At 50.8% G+C, this 27,476-nt stretch overlaps 2 protein-coding genes across 12 annotated transcripts in view; one reads left to right on the forward strand and one right to left on the reverse strand.

Annotated features, from left to right (window-relative positions):
- BEGAIN (brain enriched guanylate kinase associated) overlaps positions 1 to 2,768 on the forward strand; it is a 44,105-nt gene extending 41,337 nt beyond the window's left edge. For all 10 annotated transcript variants that reach the window (XM_033850612.2, XM_033850611.2, XM_073800043.1 and 7 more), the window contains one exon: positions 673 to 2,768. In XM_033850612.2, the coding sequence (XP_033706503.1) occupies positions 673 to 2,031 (1,359 nt within the window). In that variant the 3' untranslated portion in view covers positions 2,032 to 2,768. The remainder of the gene's footprint in view (positions 1 to 672) is intronic.
- A 5,256-nt stretch (positions 2,769 to 8,024) lies between these two features.
- The window catches only part of WDR25 (WD repeat domain 25), a 141,513-nt gene continuing 122,061 nt past the window's right edge, over positions 8,025 to 27,476 (reverse strand). For both annotated transcript variants that reach the window (XM_073800048.1, XM_073800049.1), the window contains exons 5-7: positions 11,606 to 11,776; positions 9,091 to 9,231; positions 8,025 to 8,499 (exon numbers count right to left, since the gene is read on the reverse strand). In XM_073800048.1, coding sequence (XP_073656149.1) covers positions 8,278 to 8,499; positions 9,091 to 9,231; positions 11,606 to 11,776 — 534 coding nt within the window. In that variant the 3' untranslated portion in view covers positions 8,025 to 8,277. The remainder of the gene's footprint in view (positions 8,500 to 9,090; positions 9,232 to 11,605; positions 11,777 to 27,476) is intronic.

The following is a 27,476-nucleotide window of genomic DNA, read 5'->3' on the forward strand; positions in this document are numbered from 1 at the left end:
CAAAACCCTGTGGTTTGGTTTGGGTACAATTCCTAACAGTGCTCATTTCAGAGATAAGAAACTGGCTTCACACGGGAGTCACTGGGCCAAGGCCACAGGGCCCAGCCTCGGACCCAGGGCTCCCACCCCAGCCAGGCTGCCCTTCCCCTCACCCAGGCCTTTCCACCTGCCGCCTCCCCGAGCCTGGGCCACACCTAAGACGCTCACAAAATAGATCAAACAGTAGCGGGACGCCCCCCACAGGGCACCAGGCGCTCCTGCGGAAACCGCTGGGCGCCTGGCCCTCAATCTTTGTCGCATCTGTTTCTGAGTCTGTCTGGTTTGGGAGCACCCAAGTCACGTGCGTGGGCCAGGGGTGCCCTCCCAGAGACCCTGGGGCTGGGAGAGCAAGTCAGCCCCTCAGGGGAAGGCCCGAGAGAGGCCTGAGTCAGAGCCGGGTTCCAGCCTCCAGGCTCTGCAGTGCCCCACTGGAGTGGGCCTGGGTGGGTGGCGGTGACCAGGGGTTCACAGGCACATCCCGGGAGCTTGCGAAATAGAGCATCCCGGGCGTCGGCTCCAGCTGGTGGGATTAGAGAGGCCCTGGGCAGGTCCCCGGTGGGTCAGCCTCGGCTGCCGGTCCGGGGCCGACCGTGACCCCCGTCCCCTCCTCTTCCTCGCGGCATCCCATTCTAGCTGCCCTCAGAGTTCCAGGAGCACGTGAGCCTGCACATGGAGAAGCAAGGCTGCAGCCTGCCCTCCCCGCTCTGCCGCCCGGCGTACGCTGACAGTGTCCCCCCCTGCGTCCTCGCCAAGGTGCTGGAGAAGCCAGACCCCGGCAGCCTGTCCTCCCATCTGTCGGATGCCTCAGCCCGTGACCTGGCCTTCCGCGACAGGCTGGAAAAGCCGGGCCCCCGGCCCCCCTACAAGGGGGACATCTACTGCAGCGACACGGCCCTCTACTGCCCCGAGGAGCGGCGCCGTGACCGGCGGCCCAGTGCGGACGGGCCCGTGACCGACGTGGGCTTCCTGCGGGCCCAGAATTCCACTGACAGCGCGGCCGAGGAGGAGGAGCCCGAGGCGGCGGCCTACCCCGCGGGCTACCGGCACGGGGCCTTCGGGGGCTACGCGGCCTCGCTGCCCACGTCCAGCTCCTACTCGAGCTTCAGCGCCGCGTCGGAGGAGAAGGAGCACGCCCAGGCCAGCACGCTCACCGCCTCGCAGCAGGCCATCTACCTGAACAGCCGCGACGAGCTCTTCGGCCGCACGCCGCCTGCGGCCTACGGGAGCAGCCCGCGCTATGCCTCGGCCGCGGCTGCGGTGGCCGCCCCGCTCGAGGCCGAGGCGGCCCCGGGGTTCGCGAGGACTGTGTCGCCGTACCCCGCCGAGCCCTACCGCTTCCCGGTCTCCCCCGGCCCCCAGCCCGCCCTGATGCCCCCCAACCTGTGGAACCTGCGGGCCAAGCCGGGGTCGGCCCGGCTGGCCGCAGAGGACGTGCGCGGCCAGTGGCGGCCGCTGAGCGTGGAGGACATCGGCGCCTACCCCTTCCCGGCCGCCGCTGCGGCCGCCGCCGCCCCCGGCCGCGCCTCGCCCGGCGGCTTCAACGACCGCTACTTCGGGGCCGGAGGCGGCCCGGGCGAGAAGGCCGAGGGCCGCGCCAGCCCCCTCTATGCCAGCTACAAGGCTGACAGCTTCTCGGAGGGCGATGACCTCTCCCAGGGCCACCTGGCCGAGCCCCGCTACCTCCGGGCGGCCGGTGACCTGAGCCTCAGCCCCGGCCGCTCGGCTGAGCCCCTGCCCAGCTACGCGGCCAGCGAGGGGGAGCGGGAGAGGCTCGGGGTGCAGCTCTGTGGGGCGGGGGGCAGCCCCGAGCCCGAGCACAGCCCTCGGAGCTCCAGGGATTCCCTGGAGCCCAGCTCCATGGAGGCCTCCCCGGAGATGCACCCCGGCGCCCGCCTCAGCCCCCAGCCCGCCTTCCCTCGGACTGGCGGCTCGGGGCTCAGCCGCAAGGACAGTCTCACAAAAGCCCAGCTCTACGGAACCCTGCTCAACTGAGCACCCACGTGCAGGCCTCGGCCGTGGCCACCCCGCACACCGGGTCCCGAGGGGTGCTGCCTCGCCTCCCTGATACCCGTCCTCCCGGCCCCGCAAACGAGGACCCCGTTGAGCCGGGGGAGGGGGGCACCCCACCCACGTGTCTCGTCCGCCCCCGCACCGCCACGGTGGACCGTTTCTCACACAGCAGCCTCCTTCCCCACCGGAGATGAGCATCCCCCCTTTTATAAAGTGCAACTATTTTTATAGAGCAAAAGGGTCTTTCTTAACGCACTCAGCCTCCAGCTCCCTGGATGGTGGCCTAGGCGTTTTCGACGCGACGCTCCTTGATTTTCGGGTGAGGGTGAGTGGGGCCTGCCCCTCAGAGGGAAGGACGGTGTCCCGCGGAGACCCCCCGCCAGCCAGTGACAAGGGAACCCTGACGCTCTGTCCACAAAGAGGGGGACTGGAACGGGTGGAGGGATGTGTAACGTTTTCAGCTGTTCTTGCCGTGTGGCCGACGACCGACCACCCCCCAGCTCCCCCGTGGTCCGTAGTCCCAAGTGGGGCCGGTGCTCGTCCCCCCAGTGTCCCGCGCCCCGGTACCACCTCGCTCTACCTCAGATGTAATGAGGCCCTCCGACCCCGGTTTCTGTAGCTTGCTTTCCTGTCGTCTGTGATGCATGCCCCGTCTCAGTACTGTATTTTGCATTCATTAATAAAAGACGTCGGTGGAAAGAATTTGGGTTTCGGTAGTTTTTTCTCCCCCCCTGCCTTTTGATCTCGGGACGTGTGGCCTTGGGTGTCTCCCCCCATCCTCCCCTCTCTGAGGCCAGGGCAGCCTGATGATAACACTCCTCCCCCGCCCTGGCACCGTGTCGTCCAGTGTTTGAATTCTTCCATCGTCTCAACCCACTAAACGTTGTTTTTGCCATTTCATACGATGTTCCTTATAGACTTTGCTTCTGCCTCAAGCTTCCTTAGGATGTCCTTTAGTTCGGCTCTGCTGGTGACAAACTCTTTTGGGTTTTTTTTTTTTTGCTCTGAAGATGTCTTTGCCCCATTTCTGAAGGATATTCTCACTGGGGAGAATGTCAGCGGGGGTCTCTTACCCTCAGTGCACAGAGATGTCCCCTGGCTTCCTGCTGGGGTGGGACTCGCCATCAGTCCCCCCCCTTCCCAGGAGTTGTTCCTTTGGTGCTAATCTGTCTTCTTCTCTCCAGCGGTGGAAGATCTTCCCTTTGGTTTTCTGCAATTTCCCTGAGGTGTGTCTCGCTGTGGATTTCTCCTTGCTGGGAATTCACAGGGAGTCTTGCATCTGTGGATTGGTGTATCTCAGTAGTTGAGGAAAATCCTCAGCTGCTTCTTAAACTATTTCTCCACCCGTCCCTCCTCCTGGGACTGCCTCTACCTCCGTGTCCCTGCCTCCTTGAGACCCACACCTTGGTGTCACCGTGCTCAACCTGCATTCTTCCAGGTCACTAATTCTCTTCTGCTGCGTCCATTCAGCTGCCCAACACAGCCACCACGTTTTTAGTTTTTGTTATTAATGTTTTCCATTTCTAGAAGTTCTGTCTGATCATTCTACAAACCCACTATGCCACTTTCTAATAGTTTCCTATTCCCTGGAGAGATTTCCAAGCTTGTCTTTTGTTTCCTTAAACAGAGCGGGCACAGCTGGCTCACGGTCTGGGCCTGACACATCCATCAGGTGGGGTCTGTGTGGACTGTTTATCTTGGCTCCTGCCCATGTCGCCTTGTTTCTGTGTGTGCCTGGTTATCTTTGAGCATGCTCATTGATGCCCTTGAGAAAGTACTTGTGAACGTTCTGCAAGGCCTAGGATGGAGGGCCCCTCCTCCAGGGGGCTTTATGTCTGCTTCTTCCCACTGGGAGGGGACCACCTCGGCCCAGGTGCACACCTGAAGTTCTCCGGCCCACCCAGCTTTGTGTAGCTCCAGGGTGCCTGCACCTGACCTGCCACTGCAGGCCCGGCTGCCCACCCCCAGGAGCAGATGCGCCCCAGGAAGCAGCCTGCTGGCGGGGGAGGGGCTGTGGAGAGGCTCCGGAGTCAGCTCCCCTGTGTGGGGCCCGGTTTCCCTGTGGGCAGGTGGGGAAGCAACCCTCACGGAACTGGGGGGCAAATGAGTGGGTGGAGGGGAAAACACATGGCCCCCGGCACCCAGCAGGCTCTCGCTCAGAGACGCTCCCAGAGGGGCCCTGAGCCTCGTCAGCACCACGTGGGCTGTGAGACTGTACAGCAGGGCTGGGAACCCCGAGGGCTTTGCAGTCTGGGCCCAGAAGGGCGGGCCCCTACATGGTCACTTCAGAGTCTGACTGCTCGTCCCTGCAGGCGGCCAACAGGCCTCACAGAGCTGTCCTGCCATGGCCTCTGAAGCCAGCCACGGCCGGGATGGGCTTCCCTCCTTCCCTCCTTCCCTCCTTCCCTCCTTCCCTCCCTCACCAAGCACCCCTCGCTCCACTCCGGTCCTGCCTCACTCCCAACAGGACCCTGGCTGTGCACCCACCGTCCACCGACCCTTCTGTCCATGTTTCTTCTCAACCCACAGCAGGCAGTGCAGGGCTGTGTGACCTTGGGCAAGTCCTGGGCCCTCTGGGCCAGTTTCCCCTTCTGGAGCCTGAGGACTGTGACTCGTGAGATTCCCAGGGGCCCTCGAGACTGGTGGCTGTCCCACTGCACGGAGAGCCCCAGGCTGGGCCAGAGATGGGTCCCGAGGGAGGGGAGGAGCGCAGGCTTCCCGGGCCTGTCCCTCTGCCCACCGGGACGGTGGGGCCCACAGCCACCTCACGGGGGCTGCGAGCATCAGCCTCGCTCAGCAACAGACACAGCCACGCTGGCATCTCAACATGAAAGCGTTCTTCTCCCACGATGGCTTCGGATCTGTATTTCAGATTCACGGGTGAGGCGAAGGTAGGCACTCAGCCCCAGGAAGGTGGGTGGAGGGGCAGCCCACACTCCTTTTTCTTTCCTGCTCCATACTTTCTAAATTTAGCTCTCTTATTTTAAAATTGCAAATGGTGAACTCCTAGACGCCTTGCAGAGGATCAGGGTACGGAGAGCACCTGCCATTCTTCCCAGTAAAATAACCTAAGAAGGGGTAGGGCTTGCAGGGCACGTAGTTAGGAAATCAAATCCACAGGGGAGGGGTGCTAAGAAGCAGCTGCAGTGGTGTCCGGGGATCCCTGGATATCCCTGTCCCAGGAGGGTCAGAGCTTCGGCTGGCTCCAGGTGACCAGTGTGGTAAAGAAACGGCCTCCAAGGACAGAGACTTGGCTGGTGTTTGCCCCGAGAGAAGTCGAAAGGGTCCTAGCCCACAAAGGCCCCATGCAAGCAGGTGACGGGTCTGGGACCCAGGGTGTCCCACAGGGCTGCAGGTAGCCGGGGTGTGGACTCAGCACAGGGGAGGGGCCGGGCAGCTCGGTGGACAGGGAGGTCATCCCCTGGCCACACCCCAGCAGCCACGCCAAAGCCAGTCGAGTACGTGTGTAACTGATGCTCATTAAACAAAGGAGTGGTCATATTGACATATCACAGCGGGGAGAGCAGTCAGCAAACCACGCGATGAAATTCTCACTCAGTACACACTCCACAACAAGGAAGGCAGAAAAACGCCCGCTTCGGGCTGGGCTAGAAAGCAGGATGTCTGGACCCCAGGATCTGGGGCTGGATGCAAGGTGGGGGCAGGAGAGGCGGGCGAGAGGCACCTGGGAAGGCCGGGCCCCGCTACGCCCCAGACGAGCACAGCCTCCCCTCCCGGCCTGTGTCTGGGCTCATTCACACGTGGTCAATCCATCCGACAAATGCCAGCCAAGGGGCTGTTCGGGCTGGACCTGGGGGGACACACCCTCATGACAGTACTGTGGGGGTCCCGTCACTCTCCCCTCCAGCTGCATAGTGGCAGCTATGCCTGGCCAGGGACCCCTGGTCTGGGGCGGGCATGTGACACAAGCCAGCCAGTCAGAGGCCTTCCCTGAGACTTGTCAAGTGGGAGGAGCTCACGGGGGGCTTCTGCCGTGAGAGTGAGCCAGAGCTGGCCAGAGGGGGCCTCGCCAGACCAGGTCTGAGGATGAACCCAACCGCGCCCTCTGGCCTGAACTGGCTCAACTCCTGCACCAGTGGCTGGGCTGACACTGATGCTAATACTATCGCTAATACCGATACTCCCACTGCTGCTCCTGAGCGCCTGCTGCATACACGTCCTGCCGAGAGCCATCGCACCCAACCTCATGAATCCCCACAAGCTGGGTGCTGTGAGTTCTCGTTTACAGCAGGGGACACGGAGGCACGGGGCAGCTCAGCACTGGCTGTGACCGCGCAATAGCGAAAGGGGGTGACGGGGTTGAAGTCCACGGCCGTCTGATCCCAAAGCCCACATCCTGTGGGCAGGTCTTACCTGCAGTTATTCACAGAATGCCCCCCGCACGCAGGGGCCAGGGATGCAGCCGGGAGCAGGGCCCTGCGAGCCCGGGAAGTTTGCACTGCACTGAGCACGCACGCTGGGAGGCAGCGTCAGGAGGGGACGGGGCTCAGGGCGCCTGTTACACTCGGGGCCCTGAAGGAGCGGGGTGCGGGGTGCGGGGGGAAGAGGGGCCCAGCACAGGGGGCGGCGGGAGGCAGCTGTAACCTGGGAAGGCTTCACAGAGGAAGTGACCCCGGGGCGGGCTTCACAGGTCACAGAGCTCCCCACTCAGAGCAGGCGAAGCCACCTGGGGGCGTGAGGGGCGAGGCAGGAGTGTCCACTGCCTGCCCAGGCTCTGAGCGGATGCACACTCAGCCTCCCCTCTGCTCAGGCTGGGGCAGCCCCCCGTGCGGGCCTCCACTTCTGCCAGGGCTGAGCGTGGGGTGCGGTTATCTTTCCCTCCACCAAAGAAGCCATTCTTGAGCCTTGAGCCATTCTTGAGCCATTCTTCACCTCCCTGGTGTGAGGGACACCCGGGATCCTGTGCTCGCCACCCACCCACGCGCTTGGCCCTGGCCTCTCCAGCCCAGCTCGGGGACACAGCGTCCGCTCAACACCCACTGCAGGCCAGGCTTCGTGCTGACTGCAGGGGAAGAGGACGAAGGACAGAAAAGGGGTCGGCCCTCAGGATGAGTCCCGCCTCAGGGCCTTTGCACTGCCCTTCCCTCCGCTTGGGATGCCCTGCTTGTGGACCCCAAGATTCCCGAGGGCCCGGGGGTGGGTTAGACACACTGAAATAAACGTTTACCACCAGCCCCAGCAAGCCCCAGAGCCCCCCCCAATCTGCCCAGTGCCCCTCCCAGACTGGAGCTCCCAGGGTGCTGACACCCCCACACACTTGACCTTCTTGGACCCTCACAGCAAGCCTGCAGGCTGGGGATCCTGACACCACTTTACAGAGGGGGGAACTGAGGCTCCGGGAGGAAATGTGACTTGGTCTCGGCTACACGGACAGCAGAGCTGGGCCTAGAGCCCAGGCTCTGGAGAGGCCAGGCTGGGCACCACCTGCTCCGTGGCTTCCTCCTCGGGTCCCCTGTGTTTTCTCACTGACCCCCTGCCGGGGACACCCTCCTCACAGGCTCACGGTCTGCCCCCTCCAGGGAGACGTCCAAGGCTTCGGGGACGCCCCTGTCCTGAGACGTGCGCACCTTCGGTCCCCACCCCCACCCATCGGTGGACCTTGGGCTCCTGGGGCTTAGGGCTCCTTGCGGCTCCTCAAGGGACCTTTGCTTCTCCACATTGCTCCCTCCCCCGGGGCAGACGCACTCCCGTGGGCAGCGCGCACACCTGACAGGCAGTGGGCAAGGAGGAGCGCAGATGGCCCAGGGCTCGGACAAACCCGGGGACCCCGCTGGCCACACTTCGGGGGAGGGAGAGGGCGGCCCGCGCCTGAGCAGGCCCTGTGAGACCGGGGGTGGGCAGACCCGGACCCAGCGCCCCCGGGGGCTGCCCCCCCTCCAGCTCCCACCCCAGGCTTTGTCTCCAAGCTCCAGCAGGCCTGCGACTGGGGAGCCGATACATATTTGTCGCTGAAATAACCTAAGAAAGAGCAAAACACTCGTTTATTGAGCGTCACCAGCACCGCGCCAGGCGCTTTCTCTCACGCAGTCCTCAGAACCCCGAGGCACACGGGATTTTGTCCCCATTTTACAGATGAGGACGCTGAGGCTCAGAGGGTGGAGAAGGCAGCGGCCACCCGAGCCTGACCCCGAAGCCAACCTCAGAGCCTCCTCATCACACACACACGCCCACCCCGGCCGGTGTCTGGAAGGTTCCGTGCTGGGAGGCTCAGTGCCAGATCTTAACGTCGCCCTCCCAGGAGCAGGTGGCGAGGACGGAGGGCAGCACGGGGTGGAAGGTGGTGCCCACACAGGCCTGCGTGTGTCCGTGCAGCGTGCGGGCGCGGCTGGCGGTGCGGAAGCTGTACACGAGGACCCGGCCGTCGGCACTGCCCGTCAGCAGCAGGTCACCATCTGGAGAGCACTCGCAGCCCACCGAGTAGCCTTCCACCTGCAGAGGGCGACCCGGGGTCAGAGGGCGACCCGGGGTGAGCAGGCCGCGCGGCACAGGGCGCATGGCCTCGCCCGCCCCTCCCACAGGGGAGCGGGCTGGGGCCCAGAGCCGGCCAGGAGCAGGGCTGGGCCTCACACCCAGCGGCCGAGCTCCTGCCCTGAGGCCAGGGCCCCGGCATCGGCCTGTGTCACAAGGCTGGTTTAGCGTAACCCAGACAGCCCAGCTCCAGCACAGCTGATGGCGTCTGGCCTCCGCGCCAGGCGCTGGGTCCCCACTGGCTCTGCCCCATGAGGCAGCCCTCAGCAGGGAAAGGGGGCAGATGGAGAAACAGCCCCACTCCCGTTCCGTCCTGCGCCCCTCCCCAAGCCCCGTGACCTGTCCATGTGAGCTGACAGATCAACGAAACTGTCCCTGCCCAGATGTGGCCCGGGGCCTCGAGCGGACACCAGGCCACGTGGCATGGGGGTCACCCAGGAAAGAGAAAACACGAATTGCCTGGACAGAGGGTCCCTGCCCTCGGGGGCCGCAAGCCCCGTGCTGGCGTTGTCAGTGGGACCATTTTCCACCTGGGGGACAGGGACGAGGTACCTTGTGGCCTTCGTAGCGCCGCCTTCTGCTCATCCGGTAGGGCCACACGGCAGAGAAGAGGGCCAGGTAGTTGCCGTTGGTCTGCGCCAGGAACACAGGCTCCCTCGGGTGCAAGGTGAGGCTGGGGCAGGTGTACCGCTCCTGAGAAACAGCAGGGCCACAGAGAGGGCGGAGGAGGCTCCCAACTGGGCTTCTGCCTCTGACGGACTCGCCCCCCAGACTCTGCCCGCGGGGCCCCGGGCCCTCTGCCCAGACCTGGCTTAGGGGTGTGTGGGTTTCCTGCTGCTGCTGTAACAAAATGCCTCCAGGGTCGTGGCTTAAAGCAACACATGTATCATCTTACAGTTCTGGGGCTCAGAAGTCCGAAACGGGCTCTCTGGGCTAACTGAACTCAAGAGGCCGGCAGGGCTTCGTTCCTTCCGGAGTCCTCAGGGGGGAATCTGTTCCCTTGTCTTTTCTGGCTTCTAGGGGCCCCCTGCACTCCTCGGCTCATGGCCTTTGGAGTAGACTGAAAAATGTCCCACCAAATACTTCCATGTCCTAATTCCTGGGACCTGTGAATGTCCCCTTATATGTCAAAAAAAAAAAAAAAAGGCGGTGGGAGCTTGCAGGTATAATTAACTTAAGGGTCTTGAGATGAGATTATCGCGTATTACTGCCCTAAATGAAATCACAGGCACCCTTATAAAAGGGAAGCAGAGGAGATCAGACACACAGAGGAGGCGATGTGAAGACGGAGCAGAGAGAGACCTGAAGATGCTGGCACGGAGACCGGAGTGATGCAGCCACAAGCCAGTATCACCAGAAGCTGGAAGAAGCAAGGGACAGGCGCTCCCCCGAGCCTCCAAGGGGAGCGGGCCCTGACGACATCTTGATTTCAGCCCCGTGATACTTTTTACAAATTTCTGGCCTCCATCACTGAAAAAATACGTTTCTGTTGATTTAAGCCACCAGGTTTATGGTAATTTGTAATTTGTCATACAGCGATAGAAAACGAATCCACACGCCCATCTCCCCACCTCCACAGTGAGCCGTCAAGGGTCCCCGACCCAGCCCAGGGTCCCACGCAGCCAGAACACATAGTAAGTGAGAAGGTGACTGGCCAAGCGGGGAGGTAAACGCCTGCACAAGGGGTTCCAAACAGGAGGGAAAATCTCACTGTTTAACAGGCTCGGCCACACAGAAACACCCCTAAAAGCTCCCTTCTCCATTGTACGCGTTCCGTGTTCTAGGTGATGTCCTGAAGCCACAGCCTCTAACTGAGCCCAAATTCAGAGGGTGACGTCAGGAGCAGGTGGAACCATGGCTGCAGACTGATGTGCTGTCAGAGGCACATGGGAACCTGATGATGAGCTCCTGGTGTGATGCTACCGGGCAGAGTGCCTGCTTGCCTGCACAGAAGGTGAGGAGGTGTGACCCTAGGAGGGCTGGTGGCTCAGGCACACAGCACTTTCGCTACCTCACTTGCTTCCCTGGTCTCTGCAGGGCCGTCAGAGGCAGGATGCCCCAATGGCTACACATGACCCTCCGGGCCCTCCCAGGGCTTACTGTTCCCGGTGGGTTGCACTAGAACCCTGAAGTGAAGGTCTAGAGGCAGGTTGGCTCAGGGTCACTTAGAATCCTCTAAGAACAAGGGGAAAAGCAGGGAGAGGAAGATGGTGTATATATACACGTGACATGTATTTTTAAATTCAGGGTGGTAGCACCAAAGAGACTAGCCATCGCTAATTTGAAACCTTAAAAGATGATGGTGGGTGGCGATAGTGATGTCGGTGATGGCGGTGACGCGTGGTGATGGTGTTGGAGATGGTGATGGTGATGACGGTAGTGATGATGATGACAGTGGTGATGGTAATAGAGGTGGGGTGATGACAGGTAGTGCATTTTATGGAGAACTCCCTGTGCCTGGCACTGTGCTGGATTCTTTATGTCTTTTAATTCTCAAAGCCTCTCTATGAGGCAAGAAACATTCTCACCCTCAGTTTATGAAGAGAAAAATGAGAATCAAAGAGGGTAAATAACGGGCCCAGGCCCTCTGCCTATAAGTGGTGAATGCAGGATTTTAATGCAGGTGGTCTACCTTCGGGGTCCCTGCTTGAACCCTTGAGCCACAGCCCCTGCCAAAACCACTGAGCCAGGGCAAGGTGGAACCCTGCAGGCTGGCTGGGGTGGCGGAGGGAGGGTAGGGGTGTCTCGGGGGTGCATCCGCGTTCCCGTGGATCTGGACCAGGCCGCCCCTCCACACGCTTACCCCGGAGCCAGGCTGTGCTGGACGGAGGATGAGTGAGAGGACCGTTAGGGAGTCACTCCGATCTGGGAGCCAGTGGAAGGTTCTCTGCGCAGGCCTGGACCTGCATTTTGCCTTCCCCGACCCTACAGATTTCAGGCAGCCCATCTGTCTCCAAAGGTCCTGTCTGCTGAACCATCTCCGCAGAAGTGACCTGGGGCCCCGGACAGCCTGGGACTACACGGATGCACCCTGAAACTGGAAGCAATGCCAAACAGGGTTTCTCACGTGGAAAATCTGGTTGGAGATTTTGGCGGAGCTCCGGAAATCCCAGGCAATAATGGTGCGGTCGGCAGAGTCCCGGCTCGAGGCATCTGTGCTGCTCAGAAACTCGGAGCCTTCCCGGAGGAAGAGGATGTCCAGGGTCTGCTGGATGGTGGCCTTGTAGCTTCTCACCACCTGCAAGAGTGGGCACCCGTCATGCCGGTGGGCCCCAGGGGTACAGGGCGGGTGCCACAGACAGGGACAAGGAGGGCCGCTGAGTGCCCCGAGGGCTGGAGAGTTTGGAGAGGCTGGTGCTGGAAAATGCGCCCCCAGGCTGAGGAGCCCAAGCGTGGAGGTGGGGCTGCTGCGGGGTGACCTCAGGCCCTGCCCCGTGATACCTCCACAGTGGGCAGTCCTCCGCGTCCCCTCCCCACACCCACTGGCGCATGGGTGCAGGGAGGCATGAAGATCTCCCCAGTCAGACTGGTGCCCTGGAGAGCAGCGGGGGTCCAGCGAAGGAGAGCTTAGGGAAGGGCCCACGCCTAGCCCAGGGCACCTAAAGGCACCAGTGATGCCCATCAATGCCAGGGCGATACTCTGTGCGAGGGTCTGGCTTCTGAAGAGGTCACGTAATTCACAGCTTTCAAAGCCTCAGCCTAACGTCCCTGGAGTGATAAGTGCATCGTGGGAGCCAGTGTTCTCGAGCCCACGGAACCAGAACCGCAGCATGTAAGTTAGCTTTAAAGACACTCTTTCTTTCTTACGTCATCACCAACACTGCACAGCCTCCTGTCTCCAAACTAACACAATCAAGCGGCAAGCTGCTGTCCCGCTTCCTTCAGGGTGTTTTCTCACCTGAACCTTCCAGCCTACAGCAACAGGGCTGGGCAGGGGCAGGGTGGAGGTCCCAGCGCCCGGACTAACACGCACCTCCAGTAAACTCCTGGGCAACACGACTTCAAATTGCAATAGTGAGCAACAGGCCGCGGGCACAGTGCCTCGGGCCCGCCTGCCGGGTCTGGCGGCCTGTTTACCAGCTCCCAGGGCGCCACCATGTGGCCACAGCATAAACACAGCTCTCCGGCACCTTGGCAGCCGGCCGTGAAACGAGCTGTCTTCACACTTACTTACAAACTGGAGTTTAGGGATTCCCTGGTGGCGCAGTGGTTAAGAATCCGCCTGAGAAGACAGGGTACATGGGTTTGAGCCCTGGTCCCTGAAGATCCCACATGCCGCAGGGCAACTCAGCCCGTCCGCCACAGCTACTGGAGCCTGCGGCACCTAGAGCCCATGCTCTGCAGCAAGGGAAGCCACCGCAGTGAGAAGCCCGCGCACACCAAGGAAGAGTAGCCCCTGCTCACCACAACTAGAGAAAGCCCACGCGCAGCAGCGAAGACCCAAAGCAGCCAAAGAGAAATAAATAAACATAATTTTAAATAGTAAATATCTAAAAAAATAAATAAAATAAAAACTGGAGTTTACAAACTTTCAAAATGTTTCAGACATAGATTTTCTATCATCCTCTTTCAAATATATATAAGTCAAATTCACATTAAATGCAGCACTCCATAAATCCAATTTAGACAGAGGGGTATTTTGAGACCCATTCTCCAGATGAGGAACACTGAGGCTCAGAGAGATGCAGGGATTTACTCCAGGGCGCAGGGCCAGGGTGTGGTGCTTCTCTGGGGCCTACATCCCCGTCTCCTTCTGGCCAAGTCCTGCCTCAGTAAACGCTGGGGCAAATTCCTGGTGGAGGGTGGGGAACAAACGATTACCTTCTCTGAGCCTTTTCAGAAGCAGCCCTCAGCTAGGGCGATTTCAGGGTGGGCCCCCTGGAGCCTGAGGAGTAGTCCAGGGGTAGAAAAGTGAAGGCAGTCCTGCAGGCCTCTGAACACTGGCCAGCCTGTGTAGCTGTGCCCCAGGCAGCGTGGAACTGCCCACCCTCCTCCCTCCCTTCCTCTCCCACTCTGTGCACCAGGATCCCACATGCCCGCTTTGCCCTCCCAGGTAGCCATGAGTCTCCTGGAGTGTGGACTGGAAGGAAAGCTCCAGAGCCCCCGCCAGGAGGGGCATAGGAGCCGTGCTGCTGGCAGATGCTCTGGCCTGCCCAGTCTGGAGCTGGGGCAGCGGTCTAGGGCCTGGGAGGGGACGTGGACCACCAGAGTCCCCAACACGTGCTCTGAGAAGTGCACAACATCCCGACTCAAAGAACAGCGCTGTCCCAGGGCAGGGTTTGGAATCTGCTCTGGTGGGAAGAGAAGGGAGGGGAGGGAGCAAGGCCCATCGTCACGGCTCCAGATCCATCCCCACCTCCCATCCCCAGCGCCACGGTCACCTCTGACTTAAACCACCCTCTCCACCAGCAGCCCCAGGCCTCCATCTGCCAAGGCCACGTGGGGCCTGAAGGCCTTCCTGCCGCCTTTCCCGACGCCCTCCCCATCACCACAGTCCAGGCGAGGAGCAGGGAATCAAGGGAGAGTGATAAGTCCGGCCCAACTCACGTCCCTAGATGTGGCCTGTGCACTGAGGCGCGTCTCCTCCCGGGCAGCGGGGACACAGCCCCAAGAGCCCATAGGGAGTGGCTGCCGATGGGCAGGACCGTGACATCTGTGGGCACCTGAGCCCCTCTCCAGCGGCGGCACCTGGATCCCCACACGCACTCGGAAAACACACTGACCCAGGAAAGCCTGGAGGAAGAGGAGGGCCCGTTGAGTTCCAGCCACAGGCCGGGGGTTTCACAGAAATCATCTCCTGATGGCAGCAGGGAGAAGCTGATCCCAGAGGGCGGTGCGAAGGCCCAGAGAAGCGACGTGCCACGGGTCCTCGGCCTGTCCCCGGCAGAACCACCCACGTGCCCACCGACACACCACCTGCCTTTTCCAGGAGAACGAAAACCCTCGTTCTGTACACTTCCTGAGAATGGATGGAAATGGCCCAATTCATTAGGGCGTCGTAAAATCGAATGGCCGGGAAACAAGCCGTGTTACGGGCGATCCCTGCCAACAGCGCTGCTGTAAGTGGAAGGCTGACCTTTGAAGTGATTGCCGCCGAGCATGATTCACTTGCCTTCACAACTGCTGCTGCCCCGGGAAAGAGCAGAGGAGCCATTTGTGTGTCTAGCTGGTGGGTTTTATGGCAACCTTAATTACACCGACAGCTGGTACGTCCCATCCCAGGGGCGTGGGACAGCGCTGCAGGGCCTAACTAGCTGGAGCCGGAGGGAACCTCACTCAGACCCTTCTGGCAACCAGGGCCCCTGTCGGCAGACAGTTGCAGACACTTGGCCAAAAGTCTACGGCTTTGGGAAAAATGGAAGACGTGATCAAGACACATTCAGGTGTGATGAAAATCACCTAATATCCTTAAAATCTTGTCTGCTTGGCCCACCAAACAGACCTCCGAAGGCTCGCCTTTCCCTTCCCCGGGCCGTGCCGCTTCCGAGGTGCGCGGGGTTGGAGGGCAGGCTCCGGTCCTGGCCCGCTGCTGACTCACTGTGTGCCTGGGGCATCCCTGCCCGCTCCGCGGCTGGTTTTGAGTCATCACCACCAGGGGCCTGGACTGGACAACAAACCAGCCTCTCGCGTCTATGCGCTACCGGACCCCAGAAAGAGGGAGGCTGGGGGCCCAGCTCCCCCCTCCCCTCCACCCCGGCCAGTCCTCTGCACCCAAGCCTGGAGGGAAAATGAGGGAGACACTGCTCTGGGCCCCCCAGGACGGCCGAGGCCACCTGCCCGCCCTACAGGACTGTGAGTTCCTGGGGACAGACGCCTGTCACATTTCTGGGACACCCTTGGCCAGGACTGGGTCTGCACACTGCAGGCATCAGTAAGTTGTGCTGAATTAAGGGCTGGATAAGTGAATGAGCAGATAACCAAATGGACGGACGAACGAAAGGACAGCTTGAAAGGCCTCTGGCTGCCAGTAGCAGGCGGGCCCTTGGGGCTGAGGCAATGCACGTGGACCTGCCGCCACTGGCTCCAGCAGGCGCCCTGGGAGATGATGTTCATTCACGGGGCCCTCCATGGCCCTCGGCGTGGAGACAAGAACACCTCATCCGCCAAGGTCCTCCAAGACCGTGGAGGGGGGAGGGGAGGGAAGGGCTCAGTGCATGCATGCCACCACCAGACATCCGGAGGCGGGAGGGCCAAGCTCTCAGGCAGACGCCCGGGTATCTGAGCCTGATGGCCTATCACTGGCTGCGCGCCGCTGGGCAGGCAGCTCACCTCTCAGCGCTTCAGTCCCCACACCTATAAGGTGGGGCTAATAGCAGGACCTAGAGCTTGGGCGTGAAGGACGGTGACAGGCCTGGCCAAGAGGCCAACACACAGCAGATGCTCACAAACCTCTTCCCAGGCCGGCCAGAGCTAGTCCCTGGGATGGGGCTGGGGGTCCTTGGGCAAGTCCCTTCTCCCCAGATTTCAATTCCTTCCCCTTGAATATATTGGCCTCTTCAAATTCTAAGATGCGAGGAGTCTCTGCACAATGGCAAACTGGAGAGGTGAGTAGAGAGCCCCTTTCTACGGTTTAAAATCACGCAAGTAAAAGTAGCCAATCACATGGGATAGTGTACACCTAAAGTGCTCTGTGGGGCTTCCCTGGTGGCGCAGTGGTTGAGAGTCCGCCTGCCGATGCAGGGGACACGGGTTCGTGCCCCGGTCCGGGAGGATCCCACATGCCGCGGAGCGGCTGGGCCCGTGAGCCATGGCCGCTGAGCCTGCGCGTCCGGAGCCTGTGCTCCGCAACGGGAGAGGCCACAACAGTGAGAGGCCCGCGTACCGCAAAAAAAAAAAAAAAAAAAAAAAAAAAAGTGCTCTGTGGATAATTTTTTAAAAAAAACAGAAATTTATATTAAAACAAAAGAAACTATACAAGTATGAAAAAAGAGTATGACTGAATTTTTGTGCAATCTGAGAGTAGGGGAAACTTTCCTGGTCATCACGCCAAGGCCAGAGCAATAAAAGAAAAGATGCATAAATCTGGCTACATGAAAATAATAGTAGTAGTAATAATAATAATAAACATTATTGCACGGCATAAAAAACAGGTAAATAATTAAGAAAAATAAAAAAGACAAATGGGAGAGATATTTGCAACTTATATTAGAGGCAAAGGTCACTGTCCCTAGTACACAGACAGGGTCTAAAAATCAATGAAAAAGACCAAGAGCTCTACAGAAAAATGGGCAAGAGAAGTGAACAGAGAGTTCATATGAGAGGGAATGTAACTGGTCCTTCAATCTTGCTCATAAGAAATGAAATTTTAAATGACATGGAGGTATCATTTCTTACTTGTCAGATTAGAAAAGCCAGAAGTTTGACAACACACTCCGTTAGGTGGCTGTTGGGCATTACTTACTTTGCACACTGCTGACAGAAATGCAAAATGGTACGGTCCCTATGGAGAGAATTCGGGTGACACCAAGCAAAGCAGCAGGTGCCTTGTTACTCGGCAATATACATAACCCAGCAAACCAACTTGTAGGAACTGACCCCGAAGTTACAGCAGCAAACACCAGAAAACACAAGCACAAGGCCGCTGAAAGCAGCACTACCTGTAAAATTAAAAAGCAGAAATAACCCAAATGTACAAGAAGGGACCAGTTAAACAGACATCAGTCCAGACACACTCTGGAATACCATGTGTGCTGCTGTAAAAAAGAGGCCCATCTCCCCGCCTGCTGTGGGCTGGCTTCCAGGAGGTACTGCTCAGTGCAAAAGCAAGGTGGAGAGCAAAAGGGCGTACAGCAAATACGAGAGGTTTGTGTCTGCTTCCATAAAAAACAGTAGAAAGATAAACCAGAAACTAAATAAATAAATCAGTCAGACTGCCTCTAGAGGGGAGGGGACAGAACGGGGGAGACAGGGCTGGAGGCAGAAAGTAGAGGCTTTCTGTAGAGGGGCAGACAGTAAATATCTTAGGATTTGGAAGCTACATTTAGTCACTGTTGCCTTCTCTTTGTGTGTGTGTGTGTGTGTGTGTGTGTGTGTGTGTGTGTGTGAATGTGTTTGTGTGTGTGTGTATTACAGCCATTTAAAAATGCAAAAATCACTCTTAACTCAAGGACCATACAAAAACAGGCCGTAGGCCAGACTGGGCCCATGGGCTGTAGTTTTCCAATCCCTTCTCCAGAACCATGTACGTATTTTATAAAATTATACAACAAAATTAACTTAAAAAGCAGGCTCTAAAATGTGAAAGCAAAATTAAGCAAATGAAACTAAACATGTATTGAGTTGGTAGCTTAATCACACAAATGGGGTTTATTTTAAGAGACATTAAAGCACAGTAGTTTAAGGCAGATCCTCAGCTGAATATACATCATGAACAGAAAACCAGTAATCTGATGGTAAACCCTAATTGGATATACCTTATGGACAAAAAGAACTGTGAGAAATCTTCAATTGTTTTCAGTCATTACATTGCTAGTGTCCACATACACCCAAAAAATTGTGGTAAGGAAGACAGAAATAAAATTTTTCAGTTTAAAAGAGATCAAAAACATATAAAAACAAAGAAGCTAAAGAAAAATTCTGTAATGCTAAATTTGAATGGGACAAGTCAGCATAAACAATGATATATTTTTTTCTTAACAAGAAAAACATTTCTTAGGTCTGCCCACAGAAGAAGTCTAGAAGCAATGACCAACCACAACACTCAGATTCTGGTCTCTAAACCCACAAGTGACACAGATGACAGAGCAAGGCATTACAATGGTCATCACAGCTATACATAACATATGTTTAAGAAGGTAGAAGGAAGACTGAGCAAGGTTAGTAGAGACATGGAGGATGTATGAGCCCCTCACTGAATTTCTAAAGATGAAATGCACAATGTTTGAGGAAAAGCTATATTAGATGGCATTAACATCAGATGAGACATTGCAAAAGAGAACATTACTGAAACTAGAGGACATAGCAATGGAAAATTCCAAAACATACTGGAGAGAAAAAAGACTGAATTTTTAAAATGAACAAAATCTAGTTTTAAACCAAAATGGAGCAAACCCACCATGGTCTCTCACTCTCTTTCATAAATTACAACTAAAAACTCTGGACGAAATTCAAGAAGCAACTACCTGAAGATTCTGAAAAGTAAATAACAGCTGATAGGTTGAAGAGGGAAGTCAAAATTTGAAGAAAGACCCATATGACAGGTAAGGTTCTAGTTTTTTGTTTTAGTTTTTACTTTGGGGGTTTGGGGGAGTTTTTTTGTCTTTTAACTCCTGGTGTTGACCCACAGACAGACTAAATCAAGGAATTACACAGTAGACATGGACAGCAAAGCTTCTGAACTAAATCCATCATCCTGGCCAGAGGAACAAGAAAGTGGGTCCTTGTGAGCCAGAGAGTATCGGGTGAAATTTTTAAAATATCTCCTTGCTCTCCTAGCCCTGCCCTGATGCCAATCCCAACAGCTCTGGTAGTGCAGCGCAAATACCTAAAAACCAGAAGGGAAAAAAACCTGAATAGAAGAACTGGGAAAAGGGACGGAAATTCATGTTATTTTTTCCTCTATCTTCTCTGGCCCATTTGCTTTGAAAGTGATCCCGGTTATGGACACTGTGTGACAAGGGAGAAGGCTAACATTCTGAAAGAACTCCATTGCTCTGGGCAGAAGAACCAGGAAAGGAGGCCCAGGGAGCCAGGCAGTGTGGGTGAAATTCCAAAGAGGAGATAGCTGAGAAGGGAATCCTCTACTTCTGTGTATGAACTGACACACATCCCAGGACAATCCCTAAGCTACATGTGCATGGAACACGGCCAAAGGGGCACAGCTAAAGCTTTGAGACGTGGAGTACCATGTAACTGCTGCCTCAGTCCGAAACTAACCCTTTAGTGGTTCCGCATAACAAAGGTTTTCAATACAGAACTGAAAATGGAGCCACTGACCACAGGAGAGAAGGAACTTGCAATATGAATCTAGCAGGTTTGGTTGCCTGTTAAGACAAACAAATCACTACTCTCTACAGAATTTTAATAGGACCCAGGATCTTACAACATAATGTTCAAAATATTCAGGATATATTCTGAAATTACTTGACACACAAAAACCAGGAAAATGTAAACAGTACCCTTGAGAAAAGAGAAACCATAGATGTCAACCCTGAAGTGACCCAGATGTTTGACCCATATTATCAGACACATTTAAACAGCTATTAAATAATCATCAATGAGATAAACACCCTTGAAATAAATGGAGAGATGATTTCAACAGAGAAACAGAAATTATATATATACTTTTAAGTAGAAATTTTAGAACTGAAAAAAAAATTTTTTAATCATGGGATAAGCACAATAACAAAATGGAAGTGACAAAAGAAAGACTTAGTGAACTTGAAAAAGGATCAATAGAAATAATTTAATCTAAAGAAAAAATAAGCAAAGACTTAGGAACCTGTGAGATAATATCAGAAGCTTAAACATTTTTGTCAATGGAGTTCCTGAAGGAGAGGGAAAAGAGAGCAGTGCAGAAAAGAAATACTGACTGAACATGCCCAAATTTGGTGAAAGGCATAAATTTAGAGTCAAGAGATTCAGCAAGCCACAAAGAGGGTAAAAATCAAAGAAATCCAAGCCCTGACACACCACAATCCAACTGCTGAAAACCTCAAAGAAAAAAATCTTGAAAGCACCTGGGGAAAAAATGAACCATTATATGAACGACAATTTAAATGCTGTGGATTTCTCATCAGAAACTATGGAGGTTAAAAGGCAGTGGGACATACTGAAAATGGTGAAAGAAAGGAGTGTCAACCCAGAATTTTATAGACAGTAAAAATATCCTTCAGCAATGAAGGTGAAATAAAGACCTTGACAGATGAAGAAAAACTAAGAGAATTTGTCATCAGGAGACCTGCTCTATTTAAAACAAGCGCTAAAGGAAGTTCTTCAAGTTGAAGAGAAATAATAGCAGAGGAAAACTTGGAACTTCGGGAATGAAGGAAGAACAACAGAAATGGCATACGATTGGGCAAATATAAAAGGTCATTTTTCTCCAGTTAAGTTCTTTAAAATATGCATGACTGTTGAAAACAAAAATTCTAAGTCCTTAAGGCAGAAAGAAAACTATACCAGACTTGAATCTACACAAGAGGATGAAAAGCAGCAAAAAATGGTAAATATGAAGGAAAATAAAAAATGCTTTTCTATTATTAAAATATTTTTAAGATAACTTGCTGTTTCTAGCAAAAATAATAACAATGTATTGTAGGGGATTGTAATATACGTACAAGTAAAATGTATGCCAAAAATAGCACAAAGACCCTGAGGGGTAAAATTGAACATCTGCATATTGTTCCAAGGTCCTCATACAATACAAAAGGAGTTAAGACTTGAAGGTAGACTGATGAGATAAAAATATATATTATAAACTCTAAAGCAACCACTAAAAATAAACCACAACACAAATCCACAGATGATAAAGCAACAAAGGAGATAAGAAAGAAATCACAAAATAAAAGCTAAATTAATCTATAAGGAAACCATAAAAACAAAAAAAAGGAGAAAAAGGAATAGATGGAACAAACAAAAAACAATAGCAAGATGCTAGATTTAAACCCAGCCATATCAAAAATTACATTAAATTAAAATAGGGTAAATACACAAGTCAAAGGAAAAGATTGTTATACAGAATTAAAATGAAAGAGCAATACCCAACTAAATGCTGTCTATAAGAAACATGTTTTAAAAATAAAGACACAAATAGGTTAAAGTAAAAAGATGAAAAAGATATACCATGCTAACAGTAATCAAAATAAACCAAGAATGCCTGTTAGTAACAGACAAAGTAGATTTCACAGTAAAAAATATTTTCAGGGATGAAAAGGGTCCTTCACAATGATAAAAGAATCAATTCATCAGGATAACACAACAATCCTAAATGTTTATGCACCTGATAACAGGGCTTCAAAATAAGTGACGGGAAACTAACAGAACTTAAAAAGTAAATTAGACAAATTTACACTTATAGTCACAAATTTCAACTAGGTGCTCATAACTAACAGAACAAATACAAATATCAGAAAGGATACAGAATACTTGAATAACACTATTAAACAACTTGAGATAATTGACATTTATAGAACATTGCACACAACACAGTAGAATATACATTATTTCCAAATGCACACAGAGCATTTACCAAAATAGACCATGTTATAGGACATCAAACAAAATTTCAATAAATTTAAAAGGATTCAAACATACAATGTATGTTTTGTGACCACAATGGAGTTAAATTAGAAATCACTAACAGGTATGTAGAAATTTCCCAAGTATTTGTAATCTAAACACTCTTAAATAATCCATGAATCAAGAAGAAATACAAAACGTAATTAGAAAGTATTTTTAACTGAATGAAAATGAAAAACAATATATCAACAGTTGTGTAATACAGCTGCAAAACCTAGAGGAAAATTAAAAGTACTGAACATCTACAATAGAAAAGAATAAAAATCCCAAAATAATGACCTCAACTTCCACTCTATGATGGAAAAAAATGATAAACCTAAATTTTAAGCAGAAAAAAAATGTTTAAAAGCAAAATTGATCACTTTTTTAAATAAAAGAAATAGAGAAAAATCAGGGCATCCCTGGTGACCCAGTGGTTAAGAATATGCCTGCTAATGCAGAGGACATGGGTTCAATTCCTGGTCCGGGAAGATCCCACATGCCGCAGAGCAACAAAGCCCATGCGCCACAACTACTGAGCCTGTGCTCTAGAGCCCGTGAGCCACAACTGCTGAAGCCCATGCACCTAGAGCCCATGCTCTGCAACAAGAGAAGCCACCCAATGACAAGCCCACAAACCACAATGAAGAGTAGCCCCCTCTCCCCTCAACTAGAGAAAGCCCACGTGCAGCAACAAAGACCCAACACAGCCAAAAATAAATAAATTTATTAAAAACAAGAAATAGAGAAAAATCAATGATACAAAAATGTATACTTAAAAAAGATCAACAAAATTGATAAATCTCTATCCAGACTGATCAGAGGAAAAAGAGAAAAGACTCAAATTACCGATATCAGGAATGAGAGAAATGAGGTGACATCACTACAGATTATACAGATATTTTTAAATAATTAAAATAGTATGAAAAACTTTATGTCAAAGAGATAACTTTGATGAAATGGATAAATTTCTTGAAGGATACAAACTACTAAAGGTCACTCAAAGAGAAACAGAAAATTGGAATAACCTTATATTTACTAAATAAATTTATTTGAGGTTTCAAATCTTCCCGCAAAGAAAATTTCAGGCCAAGCCAGTCTCATCACTAGTCAATTCTAGCAAATATTTATGGAATAAATAATATCAATTATACATGAACTCTTCCAGAAAACTGAAGAGAAAGGAAAACTTCCCAAATTACTTATGAGGCCAGAATTACTCTGATACCAAAACCAGACAAAGATATTATAAGAAAACTATAGATCAATACCCCTGATGAACATACATTAAAAATTCTTAACACATTTTACCTAATAGAATCCCATAAAGATATAAAGAAGATAATGTATCATAATAAAGTGAGATTTATCCCAGTAATACAATGTTGTTTTAATATTTGAAAATCTATCAAGAAATTCCACCATATTAACAAAATAAAAGAGAAAAACCACACTATCCCTTCAATAGATGTGAGAAAGGCATTTGACAAAATCCAACGTTTATTCATGATAAAAAATCTCAACAAACTAGGAATAAAAGGGGATGTCCTCAAACTGCTAGGGGCATCTACCGAAAAAAACTACAGTTAACATCATATGTAACTATGAAAAAGAATGAAATTTTTTTTTCTAAGATTGGAAAGGCAAGTATGTCCATTCTCACCACTTCTAAGTCAACATTGTTCTAGAGGTTTGAGCCAGTGCAATAAGGTAACAGGAGGAAGAAGGAAAGAAGAAATTACATCCAAATTAGAAAAGAAGAATTAAAGCTGCCTTTATTCACAGATGACATGATCATCTTTGCAGAAATAGAACCTACAAAGAAGCAACTAGAACTAATAAATGAGCTTACCACAGTTGCAGAATTCAAGGTAAATATACAAATATCCACTATATTTCTATATTCTAACAATGTATAACCAGAAATTGAAATTGAAAAATACTATTTACAATAGCATAAAAATATATAAATACTTAGGGATAAATCTAAACAAAAACAATGTGATGGAGTTGTACAATAAAAACTACAAAACACTGGTGAGAAAAAATAAAGGTTTAAATATATGGAGAAATATACTATGATTAAGGATTGGAAGACTTGAAGTTAAGAATTCAGTGCTGACATTCACAGAAAGACAGACAAGATGAAAAGGCAGAGGGCTATGTACCAGATGAAGAAACAAGATAAAACCCCAGAAAAACAACTAAATGAAGTGGAGATAGGCAACCTTCCAGAAAAAGAATTCAGAATAATGATAGTGAAGATGATCCAGGACCTTGTCAAAAGAATGGAGGCAAAGATCGAGAAGATGCAAGAAATGTTTAACAAAGACCTAGAAGAATTAAAGAACAAACAAACAGAGATGAACAATACAATAACTGAAATGAAAAACTACACTAGAAAGGATCAATAGCAGAATAACTGAGGCAGAAGAACGGATAAGTGACCTGGAAGACAGAATGGTGGAATTCACTGCTGCAGAACAGAATAAAGAAAAAAGAATGAAAAGAAATGAAGACAGCCTAAGAGACCTCTGGGACAACATTAAACACAACAACATTCGCATTGTAGGGGTAGCAGAAGAAGAGACAGAGAAAGGACCAGAGAAAATATTTGAAGAGATTACAGTCGAAAACTTCCCTAACATGGGAAAGGAAATAGCCACCCAAGTCCAGGAAGCGCAGTGAGTCCCATACAGGATAAACCCAGGGAGAAACACGCCGAGACACATAGTAATCAAATTGGCAAAAATTAAAGACAAAGACAAATTATTGAAAGCAGCAAGGGAAAAATGACAAATAACATACAAGGGAACTCCCATAAGGTTAACAGCTGATTTCTCAGCAGAAACTCTACAAGCCAGAAGGGAGTGGCATGATATACTTAAAGTGATGAAAGGGAAGAACCTACAACCAAGATTACTCTACCCGGCAAGGATCTCATTCAGATTCGATGGAGAAATCAAAAGCTTTACAGACAAGCAAAAGCTAAGAGAATCCAGCACCACCAAACCAGCTCTACAACAAATGCTAAAGGAACTTCTCTAAGTGGGAAACACAAGAGAAGAAAAGGACCTACAAAAGCAAACCCAAAACAATTAAGAAAATGGTCATAGGAACATACATATCGATAATTACCTTAAACATGAACGGATTAAATGCTCCAACCAAAAGACACAGCCTTGCTGAATGGATACAAAAACAAGACGCGCATATATGCTGTCTACAAGAGACCCACTTCAGACCTAGGGACACATACAGACTGAAAGTGAGGGGATGGAGAAAGATATTCCATGCCAACGGAAATCAAAAGAAAGCTGGAGTAGCAATACTCATATCAGATAAAATAGACTTTAAAATAAAGAATGTTACAAGAGACAAGGAAGGACACTACCTAATGATCAAGGGATCAATCCAAGAAGAAGATATAACAATTATAAATATATATGCACCCAACATAGGAGCACCTCAATACATAAGGCAACTGCTCACAGCTATAAAAGAGGAAATCGACAGTAACACAATATTAGTGGGGGACTTTAACACCTCACTTACACCAATGGACAGATCATCCAAAATGAAAATAAATAAGGAAACAGAAGCTTTAAATGACACAATAGGTCAGATAGATTTAATTGATATTTATAGGACATTCCATCCAAAAACAGCAGATTACACTTTCTTCTCAAGTGCGCACGGAACATTCTCCAGGATAGATCACATCTTGGGTCACAAATCAAGCCTCAGTGAATTTAAGAAAATTGAAATCATATCAAGCATCTTTTCTGACCATAACACTATGAGATTAGAAATGAATTACAGGGAAAAAAACCTAAAAAACACAAACACATGGAGGCTAAACAATACGTTACTAAATAACCAAGAGATCACTGAAGAAATCAAAGAGGAAATAAAAAAATACCTAGAGACAAATGACAATGAAAATGCGACGATCCAAAAACTATGGGATGCAGCAAAAGCAGTTCTAAGAGGGAAGTTTATAGCTATACAAGCCTACCTCAAGAAACGAGACAAATCTCAAATAAACAATCTAACCTTACACCTAAAGGAACTAGAGAAAGAAGAACACACAAAACCCAAAATTAGCAGAAGGAAAGAAATCATAACAATCAGAGCAGAAATAATTGAAATAGAAACAAAGAACACAATAGCAAAGATCAATAATACTAAAAGCTGGTTCTTTGAGAAAATAAAATTGATAAACCATTAGCCAGACTCATCAAGAGGCAGAGGACTCAAATCAATAAAATTAGAAATGAAAAAGGAGAAGTTACAACAGACACTGCAGAAATACAAAGCATCCTAAGAGACTACTACAAGCAACTCTATGCCAATAAAATGGACAACCTGGAAGAAATGGACAAATTCTTAGAAAGGTATAACCTTCCAAGACTGAACCAGGAAGAAATAGAAAATATGAACAGACCAATCACAAGCACTGAAATTGAAATTGTGATTAAAAATCTTCCAACAAACAAAAGTCCTGGACCAGATGGCTTCATAGGTGAATTCTATCAAACATTTAGAGAAGAGCTAACACCCATCCTTCTCAAACTCTTCCAAAAAATTGCAGAGGAAGGAACACTCCCAAACTCATTCTATGAGGCCACCATCACCCTGATACCAAAACTAGACAAAGGTACTACAAAAAAAGAAAACTACAGACCAATATCACTGATGAATATAGATGCAAAAATCCTCAACAAAATACTAGCAAACAGAATCCAAGAACCCATTAAAAGGATCATACACCATGATCAAGTGGGATTTATCCCAGGGATGCAAGGATTCTTCAATATTCGCAAATCAATCAATGTGATACACCATACTAACAAATTGAAGAATAAAAACCATACGATCATCTCAATAGATGCACAAAAAGCTTTTGACAAAATTCAACACCCATTTATGATAAAAACTCTCCAGAAAGTGGGCATAGAGGGAACCTACCTAAACATAATAAAGGCCATATATGACAAACCCACAGCAAACATCATTCTCAATGGTGAAAAACTGAAAGCATTTCCTCTAAGATCAGGAAAAAGACAAGAATGTCCATTCTCAACACTGTTATTCAACATAGTTTTGGAAGTCCTAGCCATGGCAATCAGAGAAGAAAAAGAAATAAAAGGAATACAAATTGGAAAAGAAGAAGTAAAACTGTCACTGTTTGCAGATGACATGATACTATACATAGAGAATCCTAAAAATGTCACCAGAAAACTACTAGAGCTAAGCAATGAATTTGGTAAAGTTGCAGGATACAAAATTAATGCACAGAAATCTCTTGCATTCCTATACACTAATGATGAAAAATCTGAAAGAGAAATTAAGGAAACACTCCCATTTACCATTGCACCAAAAAGAATAAAATACCTAGGAATAAACCTACCTAGGGAGACAAAAGACCTGTATGCAGAAAACTATAAGACACTGATGAAAGAAATTAAAGATGACACCAACAGATGGAGAGGTATACCATGTTCTCGGACTGGAAGAATCAATACTGTGAAAATGACTATACTACCCAAAGCAATCTACAGATTCAATGCAATCCCTATCAAATTACCAATGGCAGTTTTTACAGAACTAGAACAAAAAGTCTTAAAATTTGTATGGAGACACAAAAGACCCCCAATAGCCAAAGCAGTCTTGAGGGAAAAAAACGGAGCTGGAGGAATCAGACTCCCTGACCTCAGACT

The sequence above is a fragment of the Tursiops truncatus genome, chromosome 2 (genome assembly GCF_011762595.2).
Source record: "Tursiops truncatus isolate mTurTru1 chromosome 2, mTurTru1.mat.Y, whole genome shotgun sequence".
Classification (NCBI taxonomy): domain Eukaryota; kingdom Metazoa; phylum Chordata; class Mammalia; order Artiodactyla; family Delphinidae; genus Tursiops; species Tursiops truncatus.